The sequence below is a fragment of the Amia ocellicauda genome, chromosome 2 (genome assembly GCF_036373705.1).
Source record: "Amia ocellicauda isolate fAmiCal2 chromosome 2, fAmiCal2.hap1, whole genome shotgun sequence".
In the NCBI taxonomy this organism is placed as follows: Eukaryota; Metazoa; Chordata; class Actinopteri; order Amiiformes; family Amiidae; genus Amia; species Amia ocellicauda.
The window spans coordinates 12,590,817-12,605,157 of record NC_089851.1 but is presented as its reverse complement, the minus strand read 5'-3'; the positions used below and the strand labels follow the sequence as shown (position 1 = coordinate 12,605,157).

At 42.1% G+C, this 14,341-nt stretch overlaps 1 protein-coding gene across 4 annotated transcripts; it reads right to left on the bottom strand.

Moving 5' to 3' along the window:
- Positions 1-223: 223 nt before the first annotated feature.
- ralbp1 (ralA binding protein 1) lies at positions 224-12,486 on the bottom strand. 4 transcript variants are annotated; one of them, XM_066719014.1, is made up of 11 exons: positions 12,406-12,440; positions 8,992-9,056; positions 8,181-8,483; positions 6,429-6,887; positions 5,663-6,012; positions 5,221-5,382; positions 4,206-4,337; positions 3,772-3,882; positions 3,432-3,553; positions 2,964-3,090; positions 224-2,546 (listed from the first exon to the last, which is right to left on the bottom strand). In XM_066719014.1, exons 3-11 carry the CDS (start codon positions 8,422-8,424, stop codon positions 2,286-2,288), a joined length of 1,968 nt encoding a protein of 655 aa, XP_066575111.1. In that variant the 5' UTR covers positions 8,425-8,483; positions 8,992-9,056; positions 12,406-12,440; the 3' UTR covers positions 224-2,285. The 4 variants fall into 4 exon arrangements, with proteins under 4 accessions (XP_066575111.1, XP_066575103.1, XP_066575129.1 ...); XM_066719006.1 differs by lacking the exon at positions 8,992-9,056 and having other exon boundaries at positions 12,406-12,486; XM_066719032.1 differs by lacking the exon at positions 8,992-9,056 and having other exon boundaries at positions 224-2,543; positions 12,406-12,486.
- Between the last annotated feature and the right edge of the window lie 1,855 nt (positions 12,487-14,341).

Genomic DNA, 14,341 nt, shown 5'->3' with positions numbered 1-14,341 from the left:
CAAGCATCTAAACTAGTATTCTACATTCTCAGACTTGGGACTGATTCCTGATTCCTTTTTTTTTTTTTTTATCTAGTCCAAGAAATGTGATTTTTAATGCAAGAAAAGCAGAGCATAAATCGAAGGTAGCCGTGTCAAGAGTGATGGAGCATTTAATTCCCAGACAAAGAGAGAATCAAGTGCAAATGTCCCACATAGTTTTCTTAAAGAGATACACCACCAATAAAGTTTAGACATTTCTTTATTACTACTACTCAATGGCATTATTCATTGTAGTTTTCTTTTTGTAAGGAAAATCAGCTCTGAGAGTATGAAAAACCACTAGTTTTAACCTCTTGAAAGACAATCATGTTAACTTTATATGCCTTTTATCTAATTTAAATACCAAGTTAAAAAACACCAAAACAATCTTGACAAGTCATCCTTTTCAATGGCAAGTTAATACAGGCTTATGCACGCTACATTACTTTTAAAATAATAATAAATATTACTCCAAAATAAACAAAAGTAAGAGTTCCTGTTTATTAATCAGCTTTTGAGATCAAGTAATTCAAAATAGACTAAGTTACTATGCAGCATTGTGATGTCCAACAATGTTACCACTCTCAAGCACCAGTAAGACCGAAAAATAAAACTTGTGTCACTACGATTGTTTTAGATGATTTCTTGTCACTGACTTATTTTATAAAGGATCCTACTCTGCTGTTGAAGACATTGAGGAAAACCTGCTCTATTAAAATGCTACACACGATCCACTGAGTCCACTCGACAGAAACTGTCCTCTGGCACCATAGGCACTTCATTTCACTTCTCGGGGGCCATTTTACAATTTTGTCTTTTCACATCACTGCTCATCAGAAAAGTATTTCCACACCGGATCAGATTTAGGAAACTTCCCAAAGCCAAATGCAAACTGTATTGGTCTCTTTTACTGCAGTCAACCTATTGTTAGTTTTACATGAAGAACACAGCACTGTTGTGCACTGTTTTAATGCTAGGAATGAGCAGTAGCTTTGACAGATGACAATTCTGATGTTTTTGATCAAATGTGATCAGATTTACAATAGTGAGAAGACTGAGTTGGGAAAGCTTTACTATGAAGCGATCCACTGCATTACACCAATAAGAACTCAGATGGCATTGCTGTTTTCACTAACGGTCAGATTGCTTCAGTGATGTGGCACTTGGACACGGACACTAAGGCCTGAAGTTTCAAGAGAACCGGCTGTCTGTGTGCTTTAGAGGCTCCTCATGCATACAAAGGAGGGCATTTGAAAATGAATGGCCCTTGTAACTGAAATTATTGATTATATATGGTGTGTGGTTACCTTCCAATCAGAACCCTCATTCGAAGCCCACGAGGGAATAAATGAGGCTGCCTAGACTTAAAAAAAAAACAACTCATCCATCAGTGGTCAACTGATTTGTATATCCATCTAAAATAGAATCAAGGGAGGAATTTGATATATCCACTGATTTAACATCCATTTATCTTGTATATAACCGTGTGATAAAGTCAAAAGTGGCCAACCACAGTCTGTGACTGTTCTAGAATACACCAAGGGAGAACCTCCAACAAAGTAACAGAAATGGAGATGAGACATTTGTTTTTACCACTAGAGGAAGCGCAGCATGTCTTACATTGACCTTGTAATTCAAATAGGAGAAGAGGAACTGACTGGGATGATCTATCAAACTACGTACTTCAAAGTAACACACAACTAGTACTCAGTTGCTCCCGTTTGCTAACCTGTACTGCCATAACGTGTCCAGAGTACGGCTTGTTTAGCCAAGAGGACAACTACTGACACAGAGATGGAGACTTGCTTGTGTTATTAAGAGACCTATATCAGGAACAAACTCTCTTCCTGCTCGTCAGTCTAGTCCAGATGATCACAGATCATCAGATTCAAATGTCTAGAATTGGTTCCAGGTGAACTATATAAATAATATAAGTATTATTATCTTTTTAAACCCGTCTACAGGACCTACCAATGGAAAGTGAATTCTAAATACATATTTCAATGAGATTCTGTTGGCCGTTTGCTTTGTATACAGGAGTATTAAGTGCTCCAAGCATCTCCCACATGTGAAACCCCACTCCTGCTCTGAGGACACAAGCAGAGCACTTTCTCTAACAATGGTTGTCTGCGTTGCAGGTAGAGAATCCATTCTGTGAGTGCTTCCTTAGAAGGAGAATCACCTTAGTTCTGCACACACAGTGGTACGACTGAAGTGAGGTGCTGCGCTGCGGTGGGGCTCAGGGCTGCAGGCACAGCGAGACGTCACAGAGGCGTCTCCCGCCGGTCCTTGATGGGCGAGGGTTTGAGCGGCTCTTTGGCTGGCTTGGCCTCGGGCGGGGCGGCAGGGTCCCTCTGGGGCAGGACGCTGATGTTGCGCCTGGCCGGCTCCTCGGCCCTCGCCTCGGGGCTCTGCTGCTCCTGCTGCAGTTTCTGGCTCTGCAGGAGGCGCAGCTGAACGCGCAGCTCGATGATGGCCTCGCGCTCCTCGTGGATGGCCTGGTTCAGGTGGGTGTTTTTAATCTGCTGGGCACAACAGAGAAGCACAAACTGTCTATTACAGTGGGGCAGAATGCAACAGAAGGGTCAAGCAGACTAAAAACTCTGTCATCCTCTTCTTTTCTATGCAGAAGTGACTTTTTAATATTGAGGTCATCCCTTGACATCAGGAGCAGAAAAGTACTCTAGTGAAGCCGACAGAAAATCTTCTTATAGTGTTCAAAGGACATAAGTTGGTAAATAACAAAATGTCATAATTCTACCCCAACTGTTCCATTGTGCAAAAATGAAGAAGAGATAAAAATTGAAACCATCGCCTGTGACTTGCTTTACATATCTTTGCTCAGTAAGCGTGGCATGAGAAGAGCCTGTGTTGGGGCAAGAGGTCGGACGTCCCCGCGGCTCATCTCCCGCTCGGTGTCCCGCGGCCGCTGGGCCTCTCACCTCCAGCTCCTCGTTCTGCTTCTGCAGCTCCTGCAGGATGATCTGCAGCTCCTCCTCGTCCTCGCTCTCGCTCTCGCTCTCAGACGAGTACTCCTCCGTCTCGCTGCGCCCGTGCTGCTGCTGCCGGCTGCAGGGGGGGAGAGCACAGTGTACACTAGCTTGTCATTCAGCGCCGCCCGAGCTCCCTCTCTCTGCCCAGCCAAGAGTTCACTCCAGTCTGTGCCCGCTTTTAAACCCTTTATATATATATATATATATATATAAGCCAACCCACTAAAACATAATGGGTTAAATGCAAATGTTCACCTGAAAGGACTAAATCAACTGAAAACAGGGACACAACAGATTTAGTTTTTTCTCTTGTGTATCTAATTATCTGTTAATTACATAAAATGTGTGAAACGTTGAATCCCCAACTTGTGTTTGTTTGCACAAAGTTAAAAAAACAAAACACACAAAAGCACCCACCTCTGAATCTCTGCGATTTCCGCTCTGAGACGATCGATCTCCTCTTTCTCAGTGGCGATCTGGCGCCTCAGGAACTGCTCCATGGACACCAGCTCCTCCTGCTCGGTCAGGATTTCATTCTCCTGGGAGTGGGAACAGACAGGCGTGAATACACTGCTCTGTGACCAGAAGACAACACACTATCAAAGGCTAAAAAACAAACAAAATATGAACTACAAATAGTACTAAACTAAAAGGTTTTTCATCTGTAAAATGAATACATTCTGTACTTTGACGTGCCTGTATTATCTTACGCATTCCTGTGAGCACAATTCGAATTCTGTACACCGGCCTCGTTTACCTGGGCCAACAGGATGTTTATGACCTCTTCTTCATTTTCAGTCATTTCCTCTTTAGAGACATCTTCTTTGGACAGGCTGGCAATCTCCTGTGCGATCTTGGTTTCACACTCCTACAGTTAAATACAACAAATGTAAAAAACAGTGTGAAAACAGCCTCTCACTGATTTCTAAATTGAGTGTACAACCATGTGGCAAACCAAGAAGCACTTTAAATAGCTTTGAATGTGCTGAAAACTATGGACACATTTCGATAGGGTGCTGTTCACCAAAGGAAAAAAAATCTATTACAATTAAGCAAAGGACAGATACAGTACAGGGATAGAAACCGGTTACTCTGTTAACCACATGTAACCGAACCAGCAACAAAAGCGTAACCCCTACAATAGAAAGCAGCCAAGAGCAACGTGACACCCAGCCGCCTCCGGTTACTTGCCTGCCGTTTAGCCTCTCGCAGTTTCCGCTTCAGAGCCGTCAGGATGCGCTGCACCTCCCATAGTCTCTCCTCCTTCGACAAGTCTTTAATACCAGCCTGCAGGTCACGGTGCAGGCAGTTCAAGAGAAACTCCTGCACACGAGCAGACAAAAAAGAGGCTTGAAATTAATAACAAACAACAACAACAACACATGGAGTCTAAATGTCATGTAGAAGATGCTTTTGTATAACAAGGCTCTGTCAAATGTCCTGGCTGTATATTTTAAATACAGGCCAGCAGACATGCATACTCTGACTTGCACTGGCACAGTATTACTCAGAGCACAAAGGAGGTGATTTGACTCTGGAGAATGACTTCAGAAAGAGCTTTATCTTTAAAAGATAAAAGGACAGCTTGTTTGGTGCACCAGAATTATAGTAAAACAAATCCTGCTTGATGGAAAACACAGACACTGGGATTTCAATTAATCATTTCTTTTGTGGAGGTTTTGTGAAATCAGTACTCTGAAATTCTTCAAAAAAGCCACACAAAATTGCCTGTAAAAATAATCCTCATTCTATGGTCTCATTCCAATCTACAGAGGATGCAGGCGTCTCTGTGTTTCAGTGCACCATACTGGATCTGAGCCCTGACGTCCGCTCTCGGTTTGTAAAGGCTCACTTTCTCAGCAGTTTATTTATAGGTCTCTTTATGCAGAAGTATCTTGGACGGTAGCAGAGACCTAGTTTCATATCAGTTTTGCTGCAGGCGCCTCAGGTAGGCCTGGCGCAGCATTAGCACAGCCATTAATCAGCAATGTGGGGCGAAACACAACCAGAAACAGAGCCATTCCCATAGAGTTCACTCCTGCAGCTAGAAAGACCTCAAAGGCTTTGGTACTGAACATGTCAAGTCTTTCATTTATAATCTAAAGGACATTAGTGAAGAGAAAAGCATACGTGAACAGTCCCGTGTAACGAGACTTCAGGAGAGTTTGCAGAGAGTCTGCCCTGGCTGTCCGTGCCACTGACTCACCTGCCTGCGGATCTCCTCCTTGATGCTCTCCTGGGTCTCTGGCAGGGCAGGCATGGTGGCCATGTTGGACCAGCGGAGGGGTTTGATTACTGGCTTTAGCTTCACGTCGCCAAAGATCTCCCTGACATGGGTGAAGAACAGGTACAGCACCCGGTTACTGATCTGGAACACAGAGAAACAGCCTGGAGTCAGAACGGAGGACACAAGGTCAACAACACGGCACGCTCGACCATCAGTACAGAGCAGATCAGATATCAGAGATACACAACAGCACTGATCACAATTCACCACATCAGCAGAACGAACGAGGGATCGAAACCACACGTTCAATATGCACACTGATACTTAGGCCTATTAGTTTCTTTTGATACACTGATGGTGAGATGAGTTAACTATTTATTGCTGGGGAAAAAGCACAATTTCACTGGTGGCAATTGCTGACCTGCACGGTGGGGCTGAGGACGATGGAGATATTCTGGATGTTCATCTTTGTGTCACACTCCTTGTTGATGACGTGGTCCATGTGTGTGATGAGCCAGCAGAGCAGCAGCCGGTTACAGAGGGGCATCTCGGACAGGTAGCGCTGGCAGTCCTGCACCTTCTCGGCCTCGGAGGGGCGGGTACAGGCCTCCTCGAAGCGCAGTGTCAGCTCCCTGCCCAGCAGGTTCTCGGGCAGCTCACGCAGATACTGCTTCAGCAGGCTGGCCACCGTGTGCGGGTCGTAGTCCTCCAGGCAGGGACATTCCTCGCGGTCATACGCTGCCTTCAGCTCATCCACCTTAGACTTCATTCCTAAGGGACACAAGCCGGGAGAGACACACAACTGAACCTCTGTAATAAGATGGTTTTTTTTTTCCATTCTCAAGTGATGGTATCTTAAATTTGGAAATGATCACCACATGCCTTATTCTACCTGAATCTCAGAAACCTCAGAAATCAGCAGGCAAATGCTACTGAACCAGACCTGAAAATGGGTTTAACCACATTCAGGGTCTCCAGGTGATGTAGTCTATGCTCTGCTGGCTGAGGAAATGCAACGGCCCCAAAACACTGTTTTGGAAGGACTGTGTCTGAGTTGAATGGTGGAGCCAAAAGCTATGGTAACAACTGACTGTAGAAAAATCATTATCTACATTTCAGAAAATCCAATGCAGTAAAATAAAAAATAAAAACTGAGAAGGCAGCTTTGCAAAGACACCAGCAGGTACCTGACACTCGATATATCCCCTCACATTTCATGCCATAACTCTCGATGTAGTCGATGCACTCGCGGAACACGGCCGGCAGCTGGATGCCGTCGTACAGGACAGTGCGCTGCACCGCCTCCGCCAGGGCCATCCCAAAGATGGGCCGGACGGACGGGACCTCCACGGGCACGACCTCTGGCTCGGTGCTGGGCTTCTTCTTCTTCTTCTTCTCCTTCCACTGCTTCACCACGTCAGCGGCTGTCAGATCCTTGGATTTCTTGTCCTTGTTTTTCTCCTCCTTGTGCTTCTCTTCCTTGTGCTTCTCCTCCTTGGGCTTCTCCTTCACCTTGAAGTCCTTCTCCTTCTTCTTGGAGAAGCTGGGCTTCTTGAACACGTGGATCCCCTTGGAGCGTTTCATCTTCGAGGGGCTCTCCGCCTCATCCCCGGAGCTGTCTTCTTGGAAAGCGGCGTAGCCCTCAGCTGTGGGAAGGGAACATGCAGGCGATTAAACACCAACCCTGCTTCTACTCTCCCTCACTACGGTGTGCAGGAAGGGAGAAAGGAAAAAAAGAAAAAAAACATGAAAGGAGGTCAGTCTTCAATTAAACCGCTATCCCCACTGCACCGTGAAAACCTTTTCTTTTTTTAACTCGTCTCCATTTGACTCCCTATTTTGTATTATTCCAAAGTAACTGGGAATGTGCAGATAATTAGCCGTTTCCCCAACCCCTGTAGTTTGAACCAATTAGCACTGAGATTTTCCCAGAAGAAACTGCAGACGGCTCTAACACACTTCTGTATCCTGCCATTCCTGGATTTGAATATTGATAAAGAACACATACACAGTTTGATATCCTTTATTTAAAAATATTTGAAAAGGATCCATTAACTCTGTCTTCCCGAGACAGAGACTAAGTTATTTAATCAGTATTGCATTTGACTTTATTGTTCAGATACACAGCTCTACCCTTTCTGAATATTATGCATAAACAGCACAGTTAGGGCGAGGCCACAGATGCAGGTTCTGCAAGGCCAGTTTAAATTTTTTTAAATTTAAAATTTTTTTTTTTTTAAACTTCTGCAGCCCCAGTAAAGTGTGCGAACACACACCTGCCTCTTGTCTTCAATAGATGCAGGCTTTTAAGTAAATGAGTAACATGACTAAACAAATTCAGAGAAGTGCTCCAAACCCTTTTTGTCTGTCCTCCCCCACAAGTCAGGCACTACAACACCTTGCACAGCACAAAGCTCACAGTATTATTAGTTTCAAACTCTTTTGTTAATCACCATCATAATTTTCTGAATTCCTAACTTCTGGGTGATGTTATATTGTTTTAAACCTGAATAACCTCTGAAATACATGATCTGCTGTTTTAATCGAAGAATGGTAAGTACAGACAATTACACAAAGCAAAGTGTAATGTAATATATGGAATGCTGCTTTTTATACGCTATATTAAAGAAGGTGTGTCCAATTCATAACCAAATGCTCTATTCAGATTTAAATTCCATAAACACTGGCTCTTCAAAAACAGAGGGTTATTAAAATTTACATTCAGTTAAATCCTAGCAAAGATAAGAGTGACTGAAGTCATTAAAAGCCATGATCATCACACCAGGATGACAAAAACTTGACAGGTGAAAACATCCAAGTTGTTTTGTCTCTATTTTCAAACACAAAACAAAAAGTGTGTAAAATCTGGGACAAAGCAGGCAACCAGTCACAGGTAACTCAAGCAGTAAAGCTGCCCTGGGTGCGGCCCCGGCACTTACTTCTCTTCTCTTTCTTCTTGAACTTGTTTTTCTTCTTGCCATGCTCCTTCTCGTCGTCGGACACCACATCCGGAGGCTCGTGCAACCCATCATGTGGCGGAGAGGGCTCTCCGGTGCGGTACAGCCCAGGGAACTTGGTGGGGCTGATCTCCTCAGAGCTGGGGGTGCGGGCCAGGCCCCCGGGGTGCTCCGCCCGGCGATGCTCACTGGGGCTGCTGCTGGGCGGCAGGAAGCACTCAGTCATGGTAGCGGCAGCGGAGGCACCCTCCTCTGTCCCAGAGGCACGTTACCTCTCCATCACACCTGCAGGGGGCGCACACAGCACAGGACCACTGTTACACTACCTGCCCCTACACAAAACACAGATTGGTGCATAAGACAGGACAAATAATAATAAATAGGCTTATAATCAGATGAACAAGTTCTTGTGAATTCAACAGAAAACACAGACAGCAGGAGCTTAATGTTTCTGAGGCTGGATTCTGTCAACTACTACTGATATGCCCTTGTTTCCAATTTAATATTGTGATTGTTATCAGATTTAATACCGAAAATTACATTTGGTTCTGGAATAAAGGCCCAGATTTGGTGCTATTGATCCACGAACAAGTGATCCATGATATTCCTTGAAATTCTTAATTCATTTGGTTATATTGTTTGTTTTTTTGGTACTTTACTCATTTAACACACATTTAATATAATACAAATTATTTATATATTCTTTATATATATTTATTGTAGCCAGGGTTACTCATTCCACTTCTACAGCAGTGTGCTAAGGCCCTGAATCAAATTTCAATGAGCAACTCACGTTTCTGGCTGCCGCCCCCGTGTGGTCATTTGGTACAGTTCTCTGTGGGGCTGAGCTCACAGCACCTTAGCACAAACACAAGGCTCTTTGTTTCAGTTCTATTTAATGCAGTTATTATTTAACCCTGTAATTGCAGTTAGAAGCTCAAATGTATTCAGACTATAACCACTACATTCTTTAAATTATCCTACTGCAATATTCTTTGTGTAATTTCATGAGATGTGAATTTAAAAAAAAAATGTAAAAGGGTCAGTGATAGCCTTGTTAATAAAATATCTATACATTCACTCTTATAGTACCATTATTATGGAATCGTGTAAAATATATGTCCAGTAGCTACAGCAGAAGGCCTTCACTGCAGAGACTAGAAGAGCTGCTCTTTGTAAGCGGCATCAAAAAGAGGCTAGAGGCTAACCAGGTCTTTCCTGTTCAATTCCCCCAAAGAACACCTTAATTGAGTCTGAAAACCTCTGTTACACGTCCATTAGAAAAGTGTGACTGGAGCTCTTAGAGAGAAGGTGTGCAAAATGAACTGGCCCAGTGCCTGCCCTGACTGGAGTCACTGGAAATCCTGACAGCAACATGGATCTGGAACTCAGCTCAACACAAGCTTGACTATTTATTAGTCAGAAGAACGTGGGGACTAGCTTCATATTATAAAATACAGGACTGTATATTCTGTGTGGAACTATTGTTGACATCTGCAGTTATTTGTATGCACCCAGCAGACAACAAAAATAATAGAGGTTTAGCTGTATGCAGTACTTACTCTGAAATATCAATAACCCAGTTTAAATATCTATCAGAAGAGATAGACTACACTTCGATCAATAGCTGACTTCATTGCTATTCTACTCCCAGCCAGCAGGTGACGGTAACTTCTAATCTGCTAAAGCTCAGTCATTCTTCCCTCACCTCAACTGCAGTACCAGACATTTCATTCGACTTTACAAACCATTCGGCACACTGAATCATGTCACAACATGAAATCGATTTTAACTTGTAAAAAAAAAAGACCATGTTAATCTGAGTTATTAATCAGTATGAGTTACCAGTTAAAGAATACAGGAGATTCTCCTATTTATGTACATTTTACACCAATAACCAGAATTTGAAAGTAAACTTCAGAAAAAATTAATTAAAAATTAGTCAAGCTCCTTTTTAAACAGAAGATCATATTACAAACACTATGTTCATCATGCCATTACAATATTAATACCTAACACTTTATAGATTTTTGTTTAATCACATTTGTTGCCTTGGACAAAAGGTATTATTATTATTATTATTGTTATTATTAATCATAATAATACAAATTTGTGTTGAACTATGAAATACTAGCCTACATCATCTCACTGTAAAATCCTGATTTTTTTTATTAAAAATAAGTTTAAACAGTGGAAAACACTATACTTCCGTGTTTTTTAAATCTTAAAACTAAGGGCAGGATTAAATCAAAACTTTGACCCACCCGCTAATAGAAAACTACAGAACTGTACTCAGTTGCAGTTTCATTTTTAGTAAGATGCCACTTTCTTCTAATCAGAAATGTAACCGATATGATGTACAGGTTTGTAGTTTTCTAGTAGCGGGTGGGTCAAAGTTTTGATTTAATCTGGCCCTAAGTCTATTGATGAAGAAAAGCAAAGTGACAAATACATAATTTATTTTGGTTCAAGTGAGGTTCATCCATATGCAGTATTTCCTGGAGATGCATTACACAAGTTTAACTTTAAACAACTCCACCATTGCTAACACTCCCAATTGTAGACCTGCCTAAACATAATTAGCCTAAGCCAATTAGTTGCACTTTCATTCTAGTACATAACTAGTAATTTTCAAGATAAGCATTTATTTTAAATGACTCATAACCATCAAGCAAGTAAATTACATACTTCACTGTGCAGGTTTAAGCTGAATCGAAATGGTATGTTATGGTAGCAACAAGAGTAGAAGTGAAATCATAGCGTTAGAAGACCAACCAAACCAGTCCACTCAAAGTTTCCTTTACGCAATGGATGGGTTGCTCTTTTAAAGGGAACAAAGAACACAATATTATGTATAAAAGTAAAATATATTAAGCATTTACTTTGGGTTTTCACCTTTAATCCAACAAAACACTGCCTCCACTACACAAAATATGTGCATTTCAGTGCTGAACCTAGTCATTTATCTACAGGGGTTTTGGAGACAGATACAGACAAGAAAGTCCAAAATGAAAAGCTGCTAAACTCTAAAGGGTTCTTTCAAAGCAATACACTTTTTAACACACAAATAAATAAATTACATTTTCATAAAACATATACACAAGATTGTGTTTTCCTGGCTACAATAGCAGAAGGCTGTGGAGTGGAGAAAGCAAAGAGGAGCCCACCAACACTGGCAGGACAACCCTGAAATGTGTCCTGGATGTGCTGAAGTGGACACACATGAGCAAATGTCCAGCAGATCACACATTCCTCATCTGTTAATAAATCTATAAATCTCGTCAGAATAAGTCAATAAATATCACACACAATCTTTAAAATATGTGTTTTTTCTTTTCTTTTTTGCATTACCTTATCTCACTTCTACGTGCGAAGAGACTGCATGACTTGTTTTTTTATCAACTCAATCTTTGACTCCCTCCGAGTCCCACATCCCTGTTGGTCTCAGCTGCGGAAATGAGACCATGCATTGCTCATCCGCTTTGAATTTGTCTCGTATCCTGCATGGCGATTCACGCCTATCTCTGCAGGCGAGGTGACAATATATATAAAACACACACACACACACAATGCAACAAAACACAACTATATGCACAACCACAACTCAAGAGCCCGCCTATGTGATCATGTGCATCTATGACCCAGGCTTAAGGGACACTTGATTACCAGTCGCCTTCCTGAGATCAAAACACACACACAGAAACTACAGATCGGGATCAGACCCCCCAAAAAGTGACCATTCATGCGATCCCCCATTATTGTCATTGCCAGAACCACGCCAGTGCATCCAGCCCAACACGCTGCCAGCTGCTGAACCCAACGGAAATGCTGCAGGGTTTGAAACGTCGCTGACAGACAGACAGACAGAGACCACCCTGCTCCTGTGCACACGTACAGTAAAGACACCCCCATCCGGATTCAAGTCCGGTTCCGATCCCGGTTGTGCCACATCCACCGCTACGCCCCCCAGCGAGGGTCTACCTGGGGTTGTGACATCCGTGAGGCCCAATTCAGCCTGAGACGGGATGGACCCGCTTCCCGTTTTAATAACTGTCACGGCAGTCATTTGTTAAAGACAAAGTCGGGACTGCTGCCGAACTGCTGTTTCTTGGATTTTATTTCATCGGAATAAAATTGCACACGCCCGAGCATTTCAAATACGACAGAGGAGGGTAAGAAGCCACCAAAAAGCTGGGAAACAACAAACCTGTCTCGGCGATTTTCAAAGACCAGCTTCCTACTGTTTACGTCCACATTAAAACGCGACTGAGCATGCGCGGTGGTGGCTCGCAGTGTTTTGGGATTTGTAGTTCTTCTACCATAAATGGGTGCGATGGCCGCCGCGTTGCTACAAGATGAGTTGTGCTGTGTGGGTCATGTTCCTGAAACATGACAAAGTTGGTCCTGGACTTTAAATATAACCTCAACCTTTATCTTATATTGTTCCAAAAACAGACAAACAAAAATCAGGCAATGCACTGCGATGCAGATGAAGAAATCTACAGTAATCACTTTATGTTTATAATACAATTATATGCTTATATGCTTTATAACCAGAGTGTATTATGCCCTTCTTGTTTTTAATTGTTTTTTTTAATAAATGTAGCCTCCAATAACAACCTAATGTTAGACAATTAGATTTACTAAATGTAACTCTATACTACTACTATTACTACTGATAATAATACTAATAATAGACATTATGTGCACATTTATTTCTGCCTCCCTTGAGATCTGTGACACAAACTCAGAATGCATCACCCAAAGTGTGATCTTCATATTTCCAAAGCATCTCTAAGACACTGGAGTTGTCTGTGCTTGTGAGTAGGGTCTGTGTAATCAGGAGCAGACACCTGTATGTGCTTTTAACGTGATTCAATACAATCGGCCGACAGCTGTGGAATTGCGTCAGGCCTTCAAAACCGCTGCCAGGATCTGCACACAATCTGGCATCAGCTACACAAACTGATTAAATGGAATCATTGTTTTTGTGTCCGTTTCAAGACAGACTATCAGATATGTCGAGACTTGTATGAGGTTGAGCACATTCTGAATGCAGGAGTGAGTGATCATATTCCATTTGCAGGTAAAGTGAGTAATTATACAACACACAACCTGTGCAGTTGGATAGCTTCCATAAAAAGTAGGTTAAATTGGGGTGCCTTTATAAAACAGCCATCTCATCATAATATTTTATATTTTCAGACAGGTACTTGTATGAATAAATGTTGGCAAATCAGGGATGAGAGTGAAGAACAATAAGCAGTCATGCTACCAAATCTCTTTCCATCTGTTGGCTCTCGACTTTTGACACATTGTATTCTTGCCAAGGCGCATACAGTTATTAGGCTTAATGTGATTACCCATCCATCTGCTGTTTTTTCAGTGAATTGGTTTACTGTGAAAATTGTCATATTTATTTACAACATGTATAAACAAACTAAGTACATTCTAAATTGCACAAGAATGAATCATAGAGGAATAAAACTCTGAATAAAAGTACACCAGTCTTGCTCTGAAATTAGTCTACAAATGTAATATCCTGGCCATTATAAAACAAACTGAAATAATATGTTTCAGTATACATTTCCTTTAATAACAACTGTGGTGTCCAATTAAAAATTAGATTAAGCTTTCAAATTCGAATAGCTCAGTTTGAATACTTACCAGGAACTTAACATGCTACCCTGCACACTGCTAAATTAATGTGATTTGTCTATTTCCCAGGGTCAAGACAGTAGACTCACGTGGTTCTTTCCACATCACCCCTCAGAGAAAGGGTTCTTTGTAAGGCTTTGTGGCAATCAACGACAAGCTGCACAGCAATACTTTTGTTTCCATTCATCTGAATATAGGCATCGTCGCAAAAACTGCCAACTGACTATTTGTACCCAGCAGCATTCACTTCCCAAGCTGAAGAGGGTTGTTTTATAGCCATAAAGACAGCTCACACCACTCCGTTCTTCTCTATTCCTTCCTGAAAATGGGGGCACACTGATTTGCCTGTGCATGGACACCTGTGGGCAATGTATAAACAAAAAGGGAACCTTATCCATTAGGAAATGACCTTGTCAGTCCTCGTTGCATTATTTGTATGCTATCCGACCTAGTTTCTTGAAAGACACTGACAATAGGGCATTGCA

Bases quoted from the DNA above. Each gene is read 5' to 3' on its own strand.
- ralbp1 (XM_066719006.1), bottom strand. From the start codon at position 8,424: ATGACTGAGTGCTTCCTGCCGCCCAGCAGCAGCCCCAGTGAGCATCGC. The intron at 3,883-4,205 runs GCAAGTAACCGG...ATTTAACTGTAG, and splicing joins TGCGAGAGGCTAAACGGCAG to GAGTGTGAAACCAAGATCGC. The intron at 3,554-3,771 runs GTAAACGAGGCC...TCCCACTCCCAG, and splicing joins TAAACATCCTGTTGGCCCAG to GAGAATGAAATCCTGACCGA.